The 24,433-nt window shown below is 47.4% G+C and overlaps 1 protein-coding gene and 1 pseudogene across 2 annotated transcripts in view; both read right to left on the bottom strand.

Annotated features, from left to right (window-relative positions):
- The window catches only part of LOC142494535 (palmitoyltransferase ZDHHC1-like), a 28,320-nt gene extending 14,052 nt beyond the window's left edge, over nucleotides 1–14,268 (bottom strand). Inside the window, exons 1-3 of one of the 2 annotated variants that reach the window (XM_075599005.1) lie at nucleotides 14,179–14,268; nucleotides 3,801–3,958; nucleotides 2,787–2,888 (exon numbers count right to left, since the gene is read on the bottom strand). In XM_075599005.1, coding sequence (XP_075455120.1) covers nucleotides 2,787–2,888; nucleotides 3,801–3,958; nucleotides 14,179–14,259 — 341 coding nt within the window. In that variant the 5' untranslated portion in view covers nucleotides 14,260–14,268. Of the gene's footprint in view, nucleotides 1–2,786; nucleotides 2,889–3,800; nucleotides 3,959–11,806; nucleotides 12,575–14,178 lie in introns of those variants that run through there. The other variant, XM_075599006.1, reaches the window with a different exon arrangement.
- An 8,935-nt stretch (nucleotides 14,269–23,203) lies between these two features.
- Nucleotides 23,204–23,322, bottom strand: LOC142496367 (5S ribosomal RNA; annotated as a pseudogene).
- Nucleotides 23,323–24,433: the final 1,111 nt, after the last annotated feature.

Here is a 24,433-nt window from a genome sequence, read left to right as displayed (position 1 = left end):
ACAGATGTCTTGAGCTGCAAGTTGACAACAAGACAAAGGGGACAAGATTCTAAATCTGGATCCTGACATTACCTTAGCACACAAGGGTGCGGACACCAGGAGAACAGAGAAGCCTTCCCCTACAGCTACAAGAGACAGATAAGACTTTTCTTATAAGACGCTTATCTATATATATATAAATGTCTCTATGATTTGGGCTGGTGAATCGCTGGGCTAACCACGCAGTTAAAGAGGGCTGGACTGCAAGTGTAAATATACTCCAAAGTGGAGCAGATTTTGTTTGCAGATTTTCACATGTTTGCTGTGTTTAAAGGGACAGGCGCAATAAAGCCTTATTTTAATTTCACCTTAAAAAACAGTCTCCATTGCGTACCTCTGCACATGTCCTCTTACAGGTATGTATCAGTGTTCTAACGTGTTTATCTGTATGTTAATGTGTGTGTGTCAGTGTATCAGTGTGTTAATGTCTGTATCAGAGTGTGTATTCATGTATCAGTATGTGTGTATATTAGTGGGTATGTAGCAGTGCCTCTGTGTATCAGTGTGTGTGCATCAGTGCCTGTATGTGGTTATCACTGTATATGCAACAATGTATGAATCAAAGTGTGTGTGTATCAGTGCCTCTATGTATCAGTGTTCTAACGTGTATAACATTAGGGTCTGTGTGTATCAGTGTATTAAGGTGTGTATGTGTGTGTTAACATGTGTGCCGTGTATCTGTATTAGGAACTGTGTTTATCAGTATGTTAATGTGCGTGTTCCTCAATATGTGCATCAGTGCGTGTATATATATATAAATATATATACACACACATATATATATATATACATTATATATATATATATATATATATATATATATATATATATATATATATATATATATATATATATATATATATATATATAGTCAGATAAGGCAGTGGGCACTCCAATAGGTGCTGGTAAGCCACAGGTGCACGTCCCATATAGAGAATGTAGTTATACGTTACCGTTCCAAGGATTGGTAAACAAGAGACAGCACTCAAATGTTGAAAATCAAAGTGTATTAGTGATAGCAAAAATACATCTATAGATAGATATAGATATATATATATCTCAGACTCTATATGTGCATGTGTATGAATCAGTGTGTATGTAGCAGTGCCTCTAGGTATGTCAGTGTGTGTTTCAGTATCTCTATGTATGTATCTTTGTGTTAGTCTGTGTCAGAGTTGGTATCAGTGTGCATGTGTCTGTATTAGGGTCTGTGTTTATCAGTGTGTGTGTGTATCAGTTTTAACATGAGTGCCTTGTGTTTGTATTAGGGTCTGTATTTATCAGTGTGTTAATGTGTACATAAGTGTGTATGTACCAGTGTGTTAATATCAGTGTATATAATGTCAGTATGTGTATATCAGTGTGCATGCATCAGTTCCTCTAAGACAGAGGCCCCGCTGCACGTGCCCGCACTGCGTCCAGGCGGCGCGTGCACGTCACTTCACCGCATCTTTAGGGAGCCGATTTTAGGCGCCGGGGTGTGTGGCCAAAACAGGTCGGGTGGGCGGGGGCCGGGGGGCGTGATGGAAGTGACTGTTTACGTTTCACATTGCATTAGTACTTCTCTAATCTTACGATTAAACCTCAGATTTTGTTGGCGAACCAAACCATGAGACCTTTGTATCTTGCCAAGATGGGTCAGCATTCTCTTTCTGACTAACATTAATACTCAGAATACCTGCAGGCCACTCCCCTGCCGACGATCTCCCCTCCTCATTGGCTCCATGCCACACCACGAGACGCGTCACCACTCGGGATCACAATCCTATTGCATCCCCTGTTGGCTTACGCGTCACAGTGCGTAGTGAGCCTTGCAGTGAGGAGGGACAGGGGCCGGCTCGGGAGGAAGTCAAGAGCTGGTGAGTGGCGCACACGCGCCGTCGGATGCAGCGTGACCTCAACTTAAGTGTGTATCAGTGTGGGCAGGACTGCCGACAGGGGAAAGGGGGGGACACAAGTGTCCCGGGCCTGAAAGCTGCGGGTGGCCTGGCTAGCAGGTGTTGCAAGTTGGGCCTTACCTCTGCGTGCACCAGCATGAGAGTGAGGCCCGACACGGGAGTGGGACAGCCAGGGCAGCAGAGGCCTGAAACCATCCCCAAGGTAGGTAAGTATGTATTTTGTATGTATTTGGGGGGTGTTTAAAAAAATTAATATTTGAGGGGGTTGTATATATTTCGGGGCTGTTTTTTCCCCCCTATGTGTCGGTGTGTGTGGGTGTAGTAGCGGGTCGTGTTTTCAGGTGTAGTAGCGGGTTGGTGTGTGCGGGTGTAGCAGTGTGTCGGTGTATGTATAACTGTGGAGCAGAGTGTGTGTGTGTGTGTGTGGCAGCAGGTCAGAGTGCGGGTGTAGCAGCGTGTCGGTGTGTGTTGAAGTGTGTCAGTGTGTGTGCTAGTTAGTTTGTGCAGTGCTTACAGAGCATCATTTGGTGACACTAGCAGCTATAAATGGCAGAGGGCAGCGTTAACCTCTTCACTGCCACAGGAGCCAGCAACGCATTGCTCTGTATGTTATTATACTCCTCTGTAATGCATTGCTGGTCCCTGTGTCAGTGAACGACTCAATATATATGCTTACAAAATATTTGCCGTCTGATTCCTGCAATTACCTCCAATAATGAATATATCCTTTCTTCCCTGACACGATAATATCATGGAACAGAGAATATTCCTTATGATTAATACTTAAGGATTCTTAGTGAGAAACGCTTTAAGACCCTATAAGGTAAATAGACCGTTGCCATGCCTTACCAGTAATTTTTTCCTCCCACACAATTGTTCAGCCATATACAGTGATGGTCAAAATTATCCACCAATCTATCACAGTCCCAGCAATGTTTGGTTTTGGAGTCCCTATAGAAAAAGAGGCAAAGTAACTGCACAGATTATTATAGGGCTATAGCTCCACTATTTATTCTGTAGGTCGCTTGGTTTCAGCAGCAGAACTGAATGCGGTGGGTAGAAATGGACGATGGAGTATGATCGGACCGGCCGAGGCAAATCTTTTTGATTCTGGCATGAGAGAAATGCAGTAATAATGCTAATTCTCATTGTATTTTCTTCCTTAACCCTTTCAGTGTCACCAGCCATTGCCCAGCGGGTCCCTACCTCCTCCAGTTTACACCCATTGACAAAGCCTCCTGCACTACTCCATGGCCCAGATCCACAAAAGGGTGCAAAGATTTAGCATGCCTTACTCACATTCATATGAATAGAGGATACAGCATGCTAAAGCTTAGCACACTTTTGTGGATCTGGGCCCATGTGATCCATGGACAGGAGGCCCTCTCTCGTTTTCCCCGCCTCCTGTGACATAGGGGATGATCTCACGCCCCGACATCCAATCCCTTGTCTGAGGAGGCGGATCCTGCCCATGGTGCGGTGCACTCTAACATTGGATTATTCTACACATAAACCACACACGGGAATTTGTTCTCAATTTCAAACAGCTTCCAGGTAGGGTTCTGCCTAAGGGGTTTTCTCTTGGTGGAAAGTAGGGCATCTTCAGAGCACAAAAGCATTAATTTCTGTTGGGTAAACAATATGAAGGTTTAAATCAACCGCAGCACGGGAGTCAATAGGAAGCAGCGACGTCATCTGTGTGTCATGGGAGGATCGAAGTTGACGAGTTTCAGATCCGGGCACCCCCTGCTTCATTCCCATTTATTTTATTTAAATACTTGCAATGCTGCATTAATATATTAGAATCCACCTGAAATTATGTTGAATTAGCCCATAAGTGAAAATCGGGGAGGAATTACTTACTTGTATTCCAGCTGTACAATGTGACAGTGCATTGTCTCAGGGTCTCGTATTTGTCTTACAGGATGAGTGATGGTGGATCCTGGGTTATCTGCCGAAGGGTCAATGGATGTAGCGAGAACGTGAAATACAAAGTGTGCAGCAAACATTACAGCCATACACTGGAGTAAGAGTGTTAAGGGCTTTATCATCTTTTATGAAATATCTTTTGGAATGAGGTGACACCATTTATATTTACTATCACTAGTTTTAATTTCAGTTGTATCAGGTATTCAACATGATGCCATGCGTCAACATTTATTTCAAACAACGAATTGCGTGTCATGTGAATTCACATAATGACTGTAACGGTGATCCCCTTCCCCCCCTCCCCCCTCCCACCAATCTCATGTTGGCCCTATCATGAGGAAACTGACCCTGGTTACATGTAGTATAGTGTGGTGCACCTGCTGGCTTACATGACTCCCGAGTCTCCCACAGTGGCATGGGGAATATCATCAGGACTGGCTTTCGAGGTATGGCTGAGTCATACTCACTATTGGTACAGCACCTCCATCTCTTCCAGTGTTGTAGGGAGGAGTCTCTGAAAGAGAACCTCTTGGTGCAGCTTCTCCCTGAATGATTCCAGGCTCAGGCAAGAAGAGTTATTTATCAATGGCATACTTTATTTCTCCAACACACGGCAGACTGCCCATCATGCAGCCGGTCTCTCAGCCGCTCATCTCAGGTCAGGTTGCCACCACAAGGAAGTCCCTGGACACCACTCCTAGTCAGGGCCCTAGAAGCTGTCCTTGCTCTTCCCTCACTCCCTGGAGTAAGAGGAATAGTCTCCCACACCACTCCCCAGAGGGAGGGCCATAAAACAGAGCCCTGGCAGTTTGCTGGGACAGACTAGTCTCTCTCAAGGGTGGAGAGGCACTCTCTAAATTCAGGAAATGCTATGCAATAAGTAATTCTAATAGGCACCACCCCTGTGTCACTGTAATTGTACACAAAGCCTGATGACACTATCTTCACTGCCTAACTGCACAGCATAGATGTATGTGGGGAAAAATCCATGATTACTCCTGACAAACCTGCCCTTACCAGGGATTAATGCACAGGAAAAGAAAGAACTATAGCCCCAAAATTACCCAGGGCTACACAACCTTTGTACATGATCTTCATACAGAACACATAAATGTTATGAAGGTTTGTACTATTTAGCACTGAACTTTGACGCACAAAACAAATTCACATAAAATGTTACCATATAGGCCCCTATGAGTCACACGGATTTGGAGCCTAATCTAATAATAGCATATTCTTGTATAGCACTGCTAGTTTTACGTAGCGCTTTACAGAGACATTTTTCAGGCACAAGTCCCTGCCCCGTGGAGCTTACAATCTATGTTTTTGGTGCCTGAGGCACAGGGAGATAAAGTGACATGCCCAAGGTCACAAGGAGCCGACACCGGGAATGGAACCAGGCTCCTGTCAGATGGTTACACTGGCCAAGAACACAGTCTCTCTGGTGGATACATGTCCAAATCGGGACTGGAGGAAGATGGCACAACCCCAATAGTTGTCCTCCAGAAACTTGGCAACACAAACACTGTTCCTCCAACACGCCTCCATCAGCATGATGACGTCAGGATCCGAAAAACACAACCCTACACATTTTGTCACTGGAAACAAGGGGAAGCAAGCAGGATGAACTATTAGCAACACAACAGCAGTGTGTGCCAGAGGGCTGCTCAGCTGTTAGCTCTGAAAGAGAGTTGATACAGCACTCATCGGTGTCCCTGTTGTAGCTGTGCCGTTCTATGATCGCACCGAATGTTATCAGGGTCGCCTTCTTGCATTATCCTGCAGAGTCCTAATCACTGCCATACTTTGGTAATATTAATTAACCCTTAGATTGAAGACACACTAAATAGGTTCCTAGAAGGTAGCCATTAACTGGATTTCCACCTATATACAGAAGCTATATTCCTCAACCAATCAGACCAGGTTTGTACAATATATGTAAAGGAACAACACACTTGATTCAATATTTAAGCACCACTCATACTCTCTGACCCTGGACACCCAGTAGTTTCCTTTTACCAAGTTACATTACCTCATTCAGCTCACCTGACCTCACGGGCACCTTGTCGGTGTCAACCTAGGGTAACACTAATTAACCCACTTAGGGCACTATGCAGAGAGCAGCGCTATAGTAAATATCGCCATTTTTTGGAGAAATTTGCGTTGAAAACAGCAGAAAATGGCGGGTTACGAAAAACGCGCCATTTTTTTTTCTATTTGTAAATCTCGCCGCGCGGCTGGCGAGAACCTATATTTCTTCAGTCTTTTAAACCGCCGTATGTAGAAAGGCACGATCGCCATCTAGTGGCTGTTCGCGCCATTAAAATGGAGAGAAATTGTACAATTTGCTCCGCCAAAAAAAGTTGGCAGGAATCTGGAGCTCACCGGCGAGAGGGAAAAGAAGAAAAAAAAAGGCGTTTTTTTTCAAACATGTTTCACCAGCGCGCATCTCGCCGGTTGAAACTCTCCATAATCACACATGATTTTAAATGCAGTTTTCGGGCCTTTCTGCATATGGAGATAAAATCACGCCATTACAGGTACAATTTTTAGACACAAAACTAGACAGGCTGTGAGGAGGCATAGAGCTTCTACATTTCCAGGTAATCATAGTAACCCTTATATCTCGGGAAACAAGATCAGATGTATGCTCGTTTGATGCATGCTGAAGCATCATTAAGCTAAAACCAAGCACATTGTATAATCTTTGACCCTTGGCACTCAGGGATTGCTTCTATACTGTGATTATACACTGGCGACACACTTTATTCGAGCTCGGCTAGTCCCACGAATTCGGGTATACCCGGGTGTATTGAGGTTTGTGACTGTTTTCTGCCCGAGTGCATTGAGTTATTTTCCAGGCAGGGATTGAAGCATTTTATTCCCGCTGGCTGCAATACTGCAAAGTATATATATATATACTGCATTACAATTCATGAATTTATGCCATCTGGTAGACACGCGAAGCATTGCAGCCTATTAAATCCTAATCATTATCATTTAACAGATCAGCCGCCCATCAGCCAGGCATGAACCCAGGCTGGGAAGGCAAATGCAACGGGGCTTGTCAGAGGTGAGGAGCGGCGCATTCCAGGTATCTGCCAGGTACATACTGGGTATTTGCTCGAATAAAGTGTGTCGCAGCAGTACACAGATTCCGCAGCCCTCCAGGCATATTTTTTTAAATGTTCAATTCCTAGACATTGCAGTTTGCTATTTTATCTTAGTACACTATATGGTCTCACTGTGTATGTATCCGTCAGGTGGTGGCACACGATTTTTACTAATAACACTATATCATTACATGTGTATGTTATTAGCTCGTTTGAGAAATTATAGGTGATACAGACAACACCTATATCATATCACCAAGAATATGGTTACAACAGATGCTGCACTCACCTAAGTTCCTCACTAGGGTGTTTCTGTTCTAAGTAGCTGAATCATTTTAATTTACTTAATAAACGGTACGTTTTACTCACCTCCACACGACCAATTAATTAACTAGGATGTGCACCAATCAAGAAGATTTGCATTTCTTCTCAGCGACCGCCTATTGTTTAAACAACCTTAATCCTCAGGTAGCACCCCTCAGCCAATATCAGGGTCGCTGACAAATTTCCCCGGGCCCAGGACTAGAGTTAAGTCTGGGCGTCCCCTCTATTTTCCACCCTCTTCCCAATTATGTACCTCCCCTCGGTGCCACTCCTTCACTCACCCCTCTCCCCTCGCATGTATTTCGCTCTACTGCATCTCACTCTTACTCCCTCTTTTCCTCACTCACACCCCCCTCTCCTCTGACTCGTCCCCATCTTCCGTCAATTACCCCACTCACTCCCCCCCCCCACCACAATACACATACCAAAAAAAAATCCCCCTAAATACATATGTAGCCCTGGTAAGAAATAGGGCTATATGTCTATCCTCCTACTGCCAGTAGTTAACATGGGTTTCCCCCACACCAAGCCCTGCTCTGAGTGGTGGAAGTAGGCCACCTGACCCTGTGTCTAAGGCAGGAGACACAGGGGAGGGGTCTGCTGACATCATGAAGGGGAGGGCTGTCTCAAGTTAGATTTGCCTGTTCCTGTCAGTGACAAGTAGTTCTGTTCGGTCCTGGGTTCAGCCCTGAGCAGTTATAGTGTGTGAGCTAGCTAGGTTCCTGAGGAGTAGAGCCTAGTTAGCTATAGGTGGACCAGTGCCTCTCACCCTGCCTAGGGGGTGAGGGAAGAGCTAGCCCCACCCTGAGCGCCCGTGGCTTGGGGTGGTGGCAGGGACACAGAGAGTACCCAGAGACCATCCAGAGGGTGTGCAGTCTGGTGGGAGGGAGGACCCTGTACCTGATACCACTGTGTTGCTGTGATTGCTGCTACACTGTGCTGCTGTGTGCTGTGTGCAATAAAGAGAGCTGCTGCTGATTTTATAAAGACTGACTGAGACTGGAATCTCTCATCCCTGTGTGGGAAGTTCTTTGTAAGGGTTCCACCCCATATCCCTGGGGCTTCACAGAGATGGAGGCGTTGCACCACTGATAAAGGATGAAGGTATGAACCCCAGAAACCTGGTCCTGTCCTCCCCCACACCATCGCGGGAAACTCAGGCCCTCCTGTTGCCAGCAGGTATGTACCACACCAAGACACGTTGCCAGACCTTAGTAAACCCTAGGGGGTCCGATCTGCGACCGGGGGGGGGGGGTCTGAGGGCTACACATATAACCCCACACCCAACACATAATAAAAATACGTGGAAACAATGTACTAGACCAGCGGTGCGCAAACTGGGTGGCACAAGATTATGTTGGGGGGGCGCGGGCTGCTTGCAGGGAAACCTGGGGGCGGGCAGAGCTGTGCACGGGCGGCCAGAAGCTCCGTGCTGCTGCTTTTATGTGTCTGTGTCTTGCAGAGGGGGTGGGGCTTCTCTCTGCACACAGACAAGCCCTCCTTCTCTTCCTGTCTGCTTCCCGCACCAGTTTTCAGCAGCATGGGGGGTTGGGGGATCAGAGCATGTCATGCCCCCCCCCCCCCCCGGTGAAATTGTATGACTGTGTGTGTGTGTGGTGATTGTGTGTGTGGTGAGTGTGTGTGTGGGGGGGGGGATTGAGTGTGTGTGGTGATTTGAGTGAGTATGTGGTGATTGAGTGTGTATGGTGATTGAGTGTTTGTGTGTGGGTGGGGGGATTGTGTGTGTGTGGTGATTGAGTGTGTGTGTGTGGTGATTGTGTGTGTGTTTGAGTATGTGTGTATATGGTGATTGAGTGTGTGTGCTGATTGAGTGTGTGTGGTGATTATATGTGTGTGTGTGTGTGTGTGTGTGTGTGTGTGTGTGTGTGTGTGTGTGTGTGTGTGTGTGTGTGTGTGTGTGTGTGTGTGTGTGTGGTTGAGTATGTGTGTGTGTGTTGATTGAGTGTGTGTGTGGGGATTGAGTATATGTGTGTGTGGGGATTGAGTATATGTGTTTGTGGGGATTGAGTGTGTGTGGATTGAGTGTGTGTGTAGTGAGTGTGTGTGTTTGGTGTGTGGTGATTGTGTGTGTGTTTGAGTATGTGTGTATGGTGATTGAGTATGTGTGGGGATTGAGTGTGTGTGTGTGTGTGTGTGTGTGTGTGTGTGTGTGTGTGTGGTGATTGAGTATGTGTGTGTGGTGATTGATTGAGTGTGTGGTGATTGATTGAGTGTATGTGTGTGGTGATTGTGTGTGTGGTGTGTGTGGTGTGTGTGGTGATTGTGTGAGTGTGGTGCTTGAGTGTGTGTGTGTGTGTGTGGTGATTGTGTGTGTGGTGTGTGTGGTGATTGTGTGAGTGTGGTGCTTTAGTGTGTGTGTGTGTGTGTGTGTGTGTGTGTGGTGATTGATTGAGAGAGAGTGTGTTGTAATGCAGTGGCAAACTGGGGTGGCAATGAGGCGCAAGACTATTTAGGAGGCGCAGGCGGCGTGCGGCGAAAACTGGGTGCGCGGGCTGGCAGACGCTGTGCACGGGAGGACGGAAAAGCTTTGCGCGGGGGGGCGGCCAAGAAGATGTGCACGGGCGGGCGGCCAAGAAGATGTGCGCGGGCGAGCAGCCGAAGATGTGTGCGGGTAGCGGCCACGTGATGGTGTGTGCGCGCACGCGCAGGGGCTTCAGAGGTATGGGGAGGAGCACGCCCGAGCACGGTGAAGTCAAACGCCCCTCCTTCCGGTGTTTGCCCTGCAATAGCGCTGTGGTCCTGTTCTCCTCCACTGGCAACCTGGTTCGCTGCGATCCTCTGCAAGTGAAAGGGTAGGCTGCCACTGTGTCAATTATACTATGAATGTACAGAAATAATGTAAAAAAAACTGAACACACAACATTGAAAACGGAAAAAATAAAATAATACATAATACTGTAGGTAGGAGTGTGGATGACAATGGGGATAGCAAGACAAAGAGCAGGGAGGGGAAGAAAGAAAAAAAAGGGGGGGGGAAGAGGTGGATGAATGCCCCACAAAAGGATTGCCTTTGTGCACGTACGCTCTCCCAAGCTTGGGGAGACAAACAAAATTGACTTTGAAGTGCGCTCAGCAGCAGTCAATACACACAGACACAGACACACACAAATAGCCCCGATCCACGCTTGCAAAATTATGCAGGACACCCTGTGCTCATGCTTGGAGAGTTGGTGATGTCACCGCTCTCAGCGGCCTGGGACATAGTTATTTAATCAGGGTGGAGGCGCGCTGAGGCACAGGGAAAGCGGTGCTTTCCCTGGCCTTACACAGCGCGCCGTCCGTGGGCGGGTCTGGGGGCGGGCCAGTGACGTCACGGAGCTGGTTCGCCCTTATTTGGCGAACCGCTCACGTGACCGGCCCTGCGCTCCCGCGAGCACCAAATCTGAAAACTTCCTGAGACACACGCTTCCTCAATCGTGCGTGAGCCCCTGCTAAAGCCGCTCTCATTGCGTAGGGTGTGTAGGGTGACACAGGGAGAGGGAGACACAGGGAGAGGGTGAGGGTGACACTGGGAGAGGGTGACACTGGGAGAGGGAGAAAGGGTGACACACTCACAGACATACACACTCACAGTCATTCAGTCTGTCACTCACACACACACTCACCCGCAAGACAGGGGGTCGCACATAGCAGCAGTGGGGCCTCCGCACGGCAGTGGGCCCTCCACACGGCAGGATGGCCTGTGCAAGGCATGGGGGGTCGCACATAGCAGCGTGGGACTCCGCACGGCAGCAGGGCCCTCGGCACGGCAGGAGGACCTCTGCAAGGGGCCGCCCCCCCTCCAGAGGCGGACACCGCAGCAGCAAAAGCGGACGCCGCAGCACGCCCCCCCCGAAGCGGATGCCGCAGCACGCCCCCCCTGAAGCGGTCGCCGCAGCACGCCCCCCCCCCCGAAGCGGCCCACGCCGCAGCACGCTCCCCCCCCCCCGAAGCGGACCCCCTTCAGAGGCGGAGGGAATCGGGGTGCAGGGGGGGGAGGAGATCAGGGGCAGGAGGGGGAGGAGATCGGGGGAAGGAGCTAATCCAGAGCTGCCTGCCGGCCCTCTTCCCCGCGTTAACCCAATCAGGGAGGGGGATGATTTATTTAAAAAAAAAAAAAAATGGCGCGAGCAGGGGAATTCATAGAGCCGCAGCACGGCTCGCCAGCGGCCTAAAACCACTCACCACGGGCGTGTGGTTATAATTATTTGTCGAACACTGTATGTATGTATGTATGTATGTATGTATATAGCTTTTTTCTTAAAAAAAAAAGTGAGGGAACTGGCAGGAGGGTGGACATGCGCAATAATATACACATTTATTAACATTTCAAAAACCATTAGAATCTTATTTTTGTAAACAATAATTATTACATTCTAATTGTTATATAAACATGTTTTCTATAAACACACACACACTTTACTATAATGATTGAGTTATAACTAGCTAAAGCAGCCTCGAGCTCTAAGCATGGGGCCGCTATGACCGGGAGACCAGACTCACCTTCTCCTTGAAACCCTCTGGCTGTTCTCCTTCCCGTTGGAGGCAGCATGGATGATGCGGTCAGGGGCGTGAGATGAAGAGGTGCGGGGGAGGTCTTAAAGGCCCGCTGGCAGGGCGCGGACAGTTGGGGGGTAAGTACTTGTCCTTGCCAGATGGGGTTCTGTGCTGGTAAAGCCTGGTGGGTCTGGGAGTGGAGAGTGGCCTGGGGTCATTTAAACATGACTTCCGGGAGCCCACGCACGCTAATGGTCACGTGGGCCCGGCTTGAGGGTCACAGGTTCAAGGACCTTAGACCATTCACCCGTTGAGCGAGCACTCTGACAGGGATGGGCATTTATCCAATTATTTAATGTTTAAATAAAAAGCTGCTGCCTTTGTACCTCCAGACCTGGTCTCTGTCGTTATTTGTTTGTCCTTATGTGGGTATCGGGTAATTGTGGTAGGGGAAGGGAGCTCTCTCGCAGTCTCACTTGTCATGATCTAGCAGCATAAATACTTTTAACACTGGGGATACATCAATGCTAAATAAACTCAGTCTCATATGACTTTATATTATAATCACACTTCTGGTGTCACCAAATTGTCCCAGAGCCATGAATGACACCACAGGAGGTGATGGCCGGACAGCAGAGAGATGCAGGACACTGAACATGGCAGCACATTAAGGAAGCCAGGAATCATTTACTTGGGAATATTTATCTTGATTATTGTATTGCTATTTAATCTCTTTTGAGATATTAAACACAGTTATTACCTGACATAAAAATATTCACAGTAAAGACTTTCCTGCGGTGTACAGTAGCTAATTTTAACTCATGCAAAGCAATGCGTTGCAGGCCTCTCTGAAAGTGAAAGGGTTAATTAAGTACTGCATTGGAGCTGGAAATAATACTGCAAAAATTACAAAGTTGCAGTGATCAGGGTTGAGATGCTAAACCAGATTTTAGAAAATCACAATGGTGGACACAGGGCCGGCGCAAGGATTTCATGCGCCCCAGGCGAAACTTAAAATTTGCGCCCCAAAAAGAAAATAAACAGTGGCACAGCTATCGGGGCTGCAGGGGATGTGACCGGACCCCAGCACAACGCAAAATAAAAATAATAAGGCGCCAAAATACCTGACAAAAAAAAGAAAAATAATTATTATGCATGCGCCCCTAGGACCTGTACGGCCTAAGCAACCACGTCGGCTCGCCTAATGGGCGGGCTGGTAAATACTTTTATTTATATAAATATTTCTTCAAGTTACCTCCATATACCCCGCCCCCCAGGCACATTACCTCCCTATACCCCGCCCTCAGACACATTACCTCCCTATACCCCGCCTTCAGGCACATTACCTCCCTATACCCGCCCTCAGACACATTACCTCCCTATACCCCGCCCCCAGGCACATTACCTCCCTATACCCCGCCCCCAGGCACATTACCTCCCTATACCCCGCCCCCAAGGCACATTACCTCCCTATACCCCGCCCCCAGGCACATTACCTCCCTATACCCCGCCCCCCAGGCACATTACCTCCCTATACCCCGCCCCCAGGCACATTACCTCACTATACCCGCCCCAGGCACATTACCTCCCTATACCCCACCCCAGGCACATTACCTCACTATACCACGTCCCCAGGCACATTACCTCCCTATACCACGTCCCCAGGCACATTACCTCACTATACCCGCCCCCAGGCACATTACCTCCCTATACCCCACCCCAGGCACATTCCCTCCCTATACCCCGCCCCCAGGCACATTACCTCACTATACCCCGCCCTCAGACACATTACCTCCCTATACCCCGCCCCTAGGCACATTACCTCCCTATACCCCGCCCCCAGACACATTACCTCCCTATACCCCGCCACCGGGCACATTACCTCCCTATACCCCGCCCCCAGGCACATTACCTCCCTATACCCCGCCCCCAGGCACATTACCTCCCTATACCCCGCCCCCAGGCACATTACCTCACTATACCCCGCCCTCAGACACATTACCTCCCTATACCCCGCCCCTAGGCACATTACCTCCCTATACCCCGCCCCCAGACACATTACCTCCCTATACCCCGCCACCGGGCACATTACCTCACTATATCACGTCCCCAGGCACATACATTACCTCATTATACCCCGCCCCCAGGCACATTACCTCCCTATACCCCGCCCCCAGGCACATTACCTCCCTGTGCTCCGTCCCGAGGCACATTACCTCCCTATACCACCCCCTTCCCAGGCACATTACCTCCCTATACCACCCCCTCCCCATGCACATTACCTCCTTATACCGCCCCCACTCCCCCTGCCGTGTGTTGGAGGCCCCTCTAGCCGTTAAGGGGTTAAGTAACCGGTGTATGCCAAGGTGAAAGGATACAATGTAGCCGGCAGGCTGCCAGTGCAGAGGAAGGATAGGGACCAGGAGACCAAACCCAGCAATGCTATAGAGGACGTACATGACCCAGCCAAAAACTTGAAGTGGGTGCAGGGGCCACTGCAAGCCGTTCTTCCTCCTGCCTCTAGATGGAGATGTGACTTTTGTGCCGACCTCTATCTCAGGAGATACCTGATTATGTTTCTTCTTTTTACACATAGCAATCTAGTGAAATACAAACATATCGTAAAATATCAATGTAAATATATCTACAGTATATATACATACATGTCTATCCATCTATATACATATGTTGATCTACTGATATATATATATACATAAGTAGAGTTCACCAACCCAGTGATTATATTCCCCTAAGTGAAATACTTGGTGAGTTGTGTCCACTGAATCCAGGATATGGGTCCGGAGTGAAACCTGCTCTCAATATTTTCTGAGATGCAGCTCAAAGAACCAGTCTGAAAAGTCTCAGTTCCTCTCAGTATCTCTGCTCTCAGGAGACCAGCAGAGATGGAATGTGAAGAGTCAGGTCCCTGAGTCACAAAGCAACAGAATGTTCTAAAGTTCCAAAGATGCCAATTTGAAACTAAACAGAGTAAACATGTCAGGTTTATTTACAATGTACTGTAAAGAAAGTGAGAATAGAAGTTTGTTTTGACACATTGATCGTTTTTCTGCTTCTGTGGGTGAAATATAAGATAGTTTCCTACAAGTTGGGCAAATTATTAACCAGAAAAGTTTACGCCACCTCAGACCTGGCGTATTTTTTTGACACAAAAACAAGATAAAAAAATTACTAATGGAAACGTAGACTTTGTTACGTCTCATAATAATATGCGCCATGTAACTCCTCCCTAACTTCTCCTATTGACTCACCCCAATTCACAAGCTGACGCACGTGGCTCAAACCTTGGAGAAAAAACCTTGATGGATTGACGCAAAGAGGCGCACTATGGGAATTACACAATTTGTTTCAATTTGGCCCCCGTGAGACTGAGAGAGGAACAGTCGGAGACACAATGTTCATTTCCTACAAATGGCAATAAAAATGAATTTATATGTAAAATCCAATAAATACATCCTCTTCAAATAAATACATGTGGTAGAAAAAGCATTTTTCACTACCAGTTACAAAGGGGTTGATGTGCAGGGGTTAGGCTACCTGCCACTAGAATTGTCACCTATATTATATGTAATGGTGTTTCCCCCACCCTCTGGGAGATTCTGCCATTACATGGTGTATGGTGCTGGCTACCTGCTGGTTCACAGGATGCTGTGTGGTCCGCCGGTGGTATTGGGGACATCTGGACAGGTTTCTGGGGTACATTAATGGTCTTTATTTCCGTTAGTACAGCACCTCCATCTGCTGCAGGCTCCAGGGATGTGGAGACAATCCCTGCAGGAGAACTTCACTTCCCCAGTCAGATTGCACACCAGGCAGGAGTATAGTTAACTGGAACCTTTTATTCCTTACTGTATACACAGCAACACAACAGGTATCTGCTTCAGCACAGTCAATAGGCTTCCAACCTCAGAATGGTCCCTGGACATTCACCCCCAGCCAAGGGCACCAGAGGCAGTCCTTATTCTGCCCTTACTCCCTAATAGAGCCATGAGAAAGGTACTCACCCCACTTCCCAAGGGGAGTGGACAGTAGGTGCCAATGCTTAGTACACCCCTGTGTGGTACCTGTCTCTCTCAGAGGTAGAGAGACTGACTAAATTTAGAAGTGCAGCCCCTTAAGTACAGAGGGGGACGGTACAAGGTCTGAGCCCAGGATTGAGCAGACTACAGGCCTTTTCATACCTCCTCCCCTCTCACTCAAGGAAGCTGCTTCTGTGGGTAAAACCCAGGATTGGTCCTGACGCTGTCTGCATGGTTACCGTGGCAAGATAAAAAAAAACAGATATGGCTACACTCACCCTCTGGTGGAATATCCGATGTCCCCACCTGGTACCAAATTTGGAGTACCATCCATCAGCTGTTATCCTGGAACAATAACAACAGGTTATTAATAGTATCACCATCACATTGGTATACAGTTGATAAATCACACAGAGAAATGTAATACATACATTTTCCTTAAACAGCAGTGACACCGATAACTCCCAACATGGAGAAGCTGACTACCCTTTAGTTGTAATGATACGAGTCAGGCTTTTTAACCAGTGCACTCGTTTTATCAGGTACCATCACTGAGAACACTCTCTTGGGATGCCGCTCGGACAGGTACTCTACTCTGTCCATGTATATAGAGTGCCCCACTTTCCATACCCCCATAAGGTATAGAATTCTGTCTTCCATGTGGTAAACTGCAGTCCAACACTTGGTGGTTAAGTAATCTCAGATAACATCCTGCAGCCACTGCTCCCTGTTCTCCTCTATCTCCTTCATGATGGGTTCAGGGACGTAAGGGTACTTGAACCCATGAGACTGCCTGTATCTCTCTACAATTAGACGTTCAACCCGGCTGATTTTAGTAAGCCTACGACCCTAAGCCTGTCCTGGCAATACCCAGAACAGTGGTTCTTGCGCTGGCTGCTCGTAGAAATTAATTACTAGGCCCTTGGGCTGTACTATACCCAATCTGATCTCATGTTCCCTCATCCTAAGGTCCTTGGCTGTCTCCTCTGGGTTGAACTCCCCTTCTGCCCACCAATGGTCCACTAGGTCCCCATCTATCAGCAGGAACCTAATCCTGTGCATGTAAGGGACATACCCCTGGAACATGGGGTCCCACCATGGCAGTGATTTAACTACAGGCCGGATGTAACTTTGGACGATACCCCAGAAGTCTCGGTGTTACAGGAGGCCGTGGATTTACCCCCATAAGAGACCCCGCTTCCGCGGTCTCTTCCTCCTAAGAGCAGAGATCAAAGTCCCAAGGGCTTTACGGTCTTCTTGTAGCTATGGGCCCTTCTCTTAGAGTCTTGGACCTCACAAGCATTTGTGAAGAAGCAATGGTGGCAGGTGCTAGGGCATTAATGTTCTGAATGTCCTTGTCAGAGTCCACTGTCTTGGCCCTGCCCTTACTAGTCACCAATATAAATAGCAGTAATGTATGGGTCCGCAGATTTCCTGCGACCCCGGCCCATTACGTGTTCCATGTACTTGACCATATCTGTCTTAGATAAGGCTGGACTTACCTAAGCGGGTATCAGCCGTTCCTCGTCTGCCCTGGCGGCCGCCTCTGTAGTGACGTCATCTGGTCTTGCGACATCGGTGTAGAGATCGAAGTCCCGCACCGGAAGTACGTCAACATCCGGTCTCCGCCGAGGTTTGTCGCAGTCGTCCGCGTAGGAGAAGGCACCGGACGGCACCTCCTCGCTGGAAGCCTCCATTGGTTCCAGCAGTAAATAAAATGGTGGACTCTCACCACTCCGCTATCTCGCTGGGACCTTGTGACTGTCAGGATACACGCAGGTTTGTCGACCAGGCCGCTAGGAACCACCACATCTGTGACGCTCCTCCGCTGACCATCTCTTGGCGTACTGTTGTCGTGGATACCGGACTCCGCCGTCGGTCAGTACCGCAGCTCAGATTTTCCTTCACAGCGTCAATAGGTGTACAGGACGGTGGGCGCATCACCACAGATTTTCGACTGCCGCTTCTGTCTGATGAGGGCAGGGACACCTCCGCAGGGGATAGGTACCAGAGCATCTCGCTATCGTTGGTGACTATAAGCAGGCAGCGTTCTAGCTCCTGCGCCACCAACGGCAATGGCCCTTCCTCATTCCGGGCAGTCACCTTACCCGATTGGTCTTGGGTTGGATCCCCTGGAACGTCCACTAGGGCACACGGCCCACTGGAACCTCCGCCGTCGAAGTAGTAGTCTCGGCCGCACTGGTCTGCGTGTTGGCCACATCTTTGGACGCGAAGGCCGTAGCCTGCATCAGCGTCGGCTTCAAGAAGGATGCCCCGCACCCCGGACACGTGGTGGTCAGGCTGATATCTTGGGCAGATGCACTTCAACTTCCACTAATAGGAAGCCTCCTGGCAACCGGTAGTGGGAGAAGGTACAGCTGGCCATGATCAGATTTGGTTGAGTAAGCAAAGGCAAGAGTACTGGTAGTGTAGCTCCTTGCTCCTTGCAGGCTCCGAAGAACTGAGGGTGCGGCAGCTCGCATCTGGCTCCTCCCCTTGTGTAGACAGTCTTTCGGGATTGGTTGTTACAGTGCCACCTCCCTCAGGTAGAGTTTAGAGTAGGGACACACTGTAGTAGGGCGTGACTCTGGCGGCGCGCCAGACCACTCACAGCAGGTGGGTGTAGCTCCAGCTTTCGCGCCGAGCAGAACTGTGCAAACACCAAGCATGCAATTCTTTTGCAAACTGCACACACGGTCTCCAGTTTTGACGGGAACCACAATTTTGGGTAGCAAAATTCATGAGGTACATTCCCTTGCGAGGGAACCACCATTTTGAGTGCAATAAAGTACAAGACCGCGCGGTCTCCACGATTCATACGGAAACCCGCTCTTCTTGAGCCACTACAGCAGATGGTTAGTTGACTATCTGAGTGTACATATACCCCAAGGCTAGGCAAAGCTCTTCCCTAGTATGCTGCACATGATCACAGTCCATTGTGAGTACTCCTGTGGCTTCCTGTGCATCAACGGCTAGTGACAAGGTGGTAGCTCCTCCAGCAGAGGTTCACGGCACCTGCGGATCAAGCACCCCAACTCAGATACCACCTATCCTTATCTTATGCCACCCTGCTTATGGCACTGACAATGCAGTCCCTTTCCAGAAGTTTCTGGGGCCCTGCCAGCCAAAACGCCTCCTCCAGGTGTCCTACACCTATCAGCCCGCAGGGTGACTCAGAACACAGCAATAGCCATCTGCTTCAGCACAGTTTGCCCTTTAGGTTAGCATGGGCTGCAGCTCCCTGTCAGGGAAGCATAAAGTAAATGAAAGTTGTACTTAACCCTGCCAGGATGAAGGCCATCCTCATCTTCCGCCGTGTCCTCTGTGTCCCCTGAGTCTTTCATGGGAAGCAACATTAAAATAAAAAAACTACTGTAGCTACTGGCCACTAACCTCTTAATCACCTTAGAGGTAAGTAACCGCTATGGTAATTAAGGGGTTAACCCCCCCTCCCCGCTACCTACCCGGGAGGCCTAACCACCTTCCCCGGGGCAACTACCACCACCCCCTCTACCCATTGATTTTCACAGTGGTAAACTATGCCCACAATATGGGCATGGATTGCCACAATTACAATGGATGGGCAACCTAACAAAAAAGAACCACCAAATAAAACACATGACATTTAAATAAAACAAGCATTTGACAATATTGACAAAACATATATGGTAATAAGTATAACGTTTAAATACTTCAATAATAATAATAATTACTTGGTTATTTAGTTAATCCTTCTGGCCAAAGCATCGTAAGCCTGCATACCAAACGTCATGGTATAACCAAAAATGCAGGTCCTACACTACACTGTGAAAATACCTACCCTGGTTGGAGCACGCCGACGCTGTCTGGATCCCACGTACAAACAGTGAGTTATTTGTCTTTTTCAATATTGGCTTACCTCATACAAGATATACATCAGGTCAGAGGCTATTGAGGGGGCTATTGAGGGGACCAGACCACTGTACTATAACGTGGCTATGAGGGACATTATATCCACATTGGACAGTCAGTGTGATTGAAGAATTTAACAGTTATATGTGAACTTTTCAATTTTGGATTCTATTGAGTAGCGTCCCTAGGGGGCGTGGGGCTCCCATTTCTTCTCCTCTGTATGAGGGGAAAGAACCATAGTAGGTCCTGTTATTGCAGCAAAGTGAAAAAACCTCCCAAGTTAAAAAGGTGAGGAGGAGTGAGCTCTGGGGGGAGGTGCCACCTACCTCCATTACAACTGTTACCAGTCAGAAATTGATTAACACACATTCCCAGCTAGCTCAAATTCCTACACCCACCACATCATGAATATATATTTATGTCAATAAAGAGTGCTACTGAGCGTGGCAAATGTATACAACAAAAGACAAAACATATATGGTAATAAGTATAAAGTTTAAATACTTCAATAATAATAATGACAGTTATTTAGTTATTTATTTGACAATATAGCCATTTATTGTGAATGTAGTAAACCATGCCCACAATATGAGCATGGATTGCAACAATGGAAATTAATGGACAGCATAACAAAAATGACAAAAAAATACTATATATTACAATTAAATAAAAACAAACATTTGCCAAAAAATACATTGCTTGTCACTGTGCTTATCTATACCCTGAAAGTAACATTTAATTTAAATGTCATGTGTTCTATTTTGTGGTTCCTTTTTTTTAGTTTGCCCATTTATTGCCATTGTGACAATCCATGCCCATATTGTGGGCATGGTTTACCACTGTGACAATCCATGGGTAGAGGGGGTTGGGGTTAGTTTCCCTGGGGAAGGTGGTTAGGCCACCCAGGTGGGTAGCGAGGAAGGGGGTTTACCCCTTACCATAGCGGTAACTAACTGTTAAGGTGATTAAGGGGTTAATGGCTAGTAGTTAGTTTTTTTATTTTAATCTAACTGCTCTTCTCAGCTAGGTTCTGGTCCGGAATCTCCGGCTAAGTGAAAGCTAGAGGCGAAAAATTGCAGGCCCCCCTCTAACTAGGCGAGAGTGAGCTAAAATGGCCCACAGCAGTGTATAATAGATCTACTCTTCTATCAAGATCCAAAGTCGGCCCGGGTAAGATGAGAGCGAGTGAGGGGAGCTGTGTAGCCGAAGGGGATGAAACGGTCCCTATGTAATAACATGGTTGTGGAATTTTAATGTTTATTGGGGTAGAGGGCGTGGATGAAGGGGGTAGTTACCCCAGAGTGGGTGGTTAGGCCTCTTGGGAGGGTAGCGGGAAAGTTGCAGGGGGGTTAATCCCTTCATTACCTTAGCGGCTACCACCGCTATGGTAGTGAAGGGGTTAACTCTTCCCGCAAACGTCCCTGTAGGCCTAACCACCCACCCTGGGGCAACTACACCCTTCCCCCAACCCCTCTACCCCCAACAAACCAGGTATTCTGACTTAACCCCTTCATTGCCTTAGTGCAAGGGAGCGCAAACGTTTCCTGTTGCGCCCCCCTGTCTGCCTGCTCTGGAGCTCGCGCCCCCCCTCGTACTGTACATGGCAGCTGCGTCAAATTACGCTGCAAGGTCACGTGACGCTACAGGGTCACATGATGTCACATGACCCTGCGACGTCATTTGATGCCGCGTTGCCATGGAGACGCGTCACATCGTCTGAATGCCGGTAAGTTTTATTGTTGCACAGACCTCACGCGATCCCCCGCCATTTAATTTAAATGCCTGTGGGAAGAGCACGGGACCTCTGCAAACGCCCGCGCCCGCCCAGACAAATCTCCCCCCCCCCCAGTTTGTGCACCCCTTCCTTAGTGGATAGCCGCTAAGGTAATGAAGCTGTTTTTACTTAATTTTAATAACACAGGAGTGAAGCAGGGGTTTCTGGAGCTGAACCACATTAATTTCAGCCTCGGCTTCCCAAGTTACATGCCCCGGTATGGGGTGCCGGTATCCCCGCAAAGTTTAAATGTTCCGCTTACGGACGAGGGAGATTTAAACAATGCAGAGAGATACCAGCACCCCATACAGGGATCTGTAACTCGGGAAGCAGGGTGTCCCCGAGGTTGAAATTAATGCGGTTCTGCTCCAGAGACCCCTTTTTCAATACGCCTGTAAGAGCTGTGTAGCTCTCTTCGTGCAGCTCTTACAGACTGCTGGAGCGACATGTTACTCATCAAGCAAACACAAAGTAGTGCGGTTTTGTATTTTTTTTTCGCACGATAAAAAACTTGTGATTTATTTTTTGGTGAATACTGTTTTGACACAAATTTCTTATAGTGCAGTAAGAACATGCAAATACGCTCAGTATTGTACTAAACTTATCGACGTTTAGTGAATAGGCCCCTTAGGCCGCGTTTATGGTGCGTGCGCTGACGACGTGACGGATGACGCCACCCCTCGGTCGCCACCCGCAAAAGTTGTATTTAGCTTTGCAGCGACGTCGCAAGCGACCTGGCCATTGATTGGTTCAGGGGCTGTAACATGGCGACAGCCTCTGAAAAATCAAATTTGACCGGCTTCCGAATTTCGCGCTGCCACGTCGCTCTCGTCACGCTTACTATAAGCGCACACGACGGTGGCAATACATGTGTTTTGCCGCAACGTCGCGTCACCGGCACTATAAGCGCAGCCTTAAACCCACAAAAGGGTGCTAAGATTTTGCAAGCCTCAACTCCCATTCATATAAATGGGAGTAAAAGTGTGCTAAAACTTAGAATCCTTCAGTGGCTCTGGGCTTAAATGTGTATCTGTCCAGCAGATCATGGAATCCAATACCTTATTCTTACTTGCCCTTTTTTTATTTCAAACATCTGAGGAAAACGCAGAAATTGTTACATATTATTTTCTTATCATGTTTGATAGTGAGTTTATAAACACAATGAGCTGAGACCTGATGAGCTGAGACTTGATGGGGTTTGATGTCCTCTGGCTGCTCTGTCTTTTGTGATGTGATTGTTCGACAAGAGTTTGCATGGCCAGAGCCCCCTCCTCTGGTTTGTATTGGCTCTTTGACTGGGTGGTAGAAGGATAATGAAAGCACTTGATTGACAACCTACTTCCCCCCATGTAAACAGACTAATCTTTGCTATTGGCATAGTTAGATTTGTTTAGGGAAGACAAGTAGATGGTTATTTTTGAAATGGGAGGTAACATCTCAAAAAAGGGGAGATGGCAGGACAATAGATACTCTAATGGTTGGATTTTGGTACACACAGTCACACCCACAGGTATCCAAGAATAACAAGTGTACATTCAACAAAGATAAAAACATGATCATAAGTAATAATAATCACATAAATGCAATATAAATGACATAACAAATTACAACATGAAAACAAAAAGGAAAAAGAAAATAAATAAGAAAGAAAAGATTAAAATGGGGGAGTAAAAAATAAAAAAGAGGAAAAAATGTATGATTCACATACAGCACCAGGTATTCCCAGGCAGTCTCCCAAGCCGGTATTAATCAAGCCTCATCCTGCTTAGCTTCCAAGATCAGACGGGATCGGGCACTTTCAGGGTAGTATGGCCGTAGGTATTTTGTGATGCTCTCAATGGGTTAAGCAAAATAAATAGAGTAACACAAATATAAATGTAAGAGCCAGACCAGAGAGGGTCCATATAAACAATGAGCAATATATAAATGACAGATTGTGCAGTAGATATTTCTCTCCTCTAGGTGTTTTGACTCCCACTATTTATCTCAAAAATGGTGGGGGTTAAATGACTATGTAGAGTTGACACCATTTTTGGGATAAATAGTGAGAGTCAAAACACCTAGAGGAGAGGAATATCTACTGTACAATCTGTCATTTATATATGATGAAGTATATTTACTATACGAAACGCGTCACGAGTGAACTGTGCAACTAGCTTCCCTATTCCATCTTTGGGGGCCAGTTTACACCGTTGTGTACCCTTCCGGTCACGATTTTCCATCTTAACCGGCATCCACAGATGCCTACAGGGGGCTTTCCTGCCACACATGCGCATTAGCTTTGGATACCACGCCACTACCTGCATACATGTGGAGGCGATTCTGCAGCAAGTGCTATAGAGTGAGTCCCAGCGCACGGGACCTCCACATAAACGGAACTGAAATTGTCCCCCTGTCTGACTGATGATGATACCGATCTGTTGAACATTTCGTTGACCTGGATACTCATTTATTCTTACTTACATGTAAGTTATTTTATTGCCTTATTGTTTAATACATTTACAATTTTTCCTTACCTTGGTGCGCTCCTGTGCTTCTTTTCTTGGTCATTCTGTTCGCCGGCGGGGTCTTCCACCGGAGTTCGTTTTTTTGAGTGAGGGGATACACTTCAAGCCATAGGAGCAGCAAGAGGAGGGAGAAGAATTCATTTCTGCAACACTAGGAAGCAAGAGCATGGACTGAACTTTCTTTGACAAGTAGATGGTTACATTCTTTACAATACATTGTTTTTGGATAAATGGGAATACATAGTTACATAGTTACATAGTAGATGAGGTTGAAAAAAGACATAGGTCCATCAAATTCAACCAATGCTAAATTTAGATAACAGATACTTTATCCTATATCTATACTTACTTATTGATCCAGAGGAAGGCAAACAAAAAACCCCATTAAGGGGAAAAATTAATTCCTTCCTAACTCCAAGAATTG

This window comes from Ascaphus truei, chromosome 5 (genome assembly GCF_040206685.1).
Source record: "Ascaphus truei isolate aAscTru1 chromosome 5, aAscTru1.hap1, whole genome shotgun sequence".
NCBI lineage: Eukaryota > Metazoa > Chordata > Amphibia > Anura > Ascaphidae > Ascaphus > Ascaphus truei.
The sequence above is the reverse complement of the archived record's forward strand: the minus strand, read 5'-3'. Positions and strand labels throughout refer to the sequence as shown.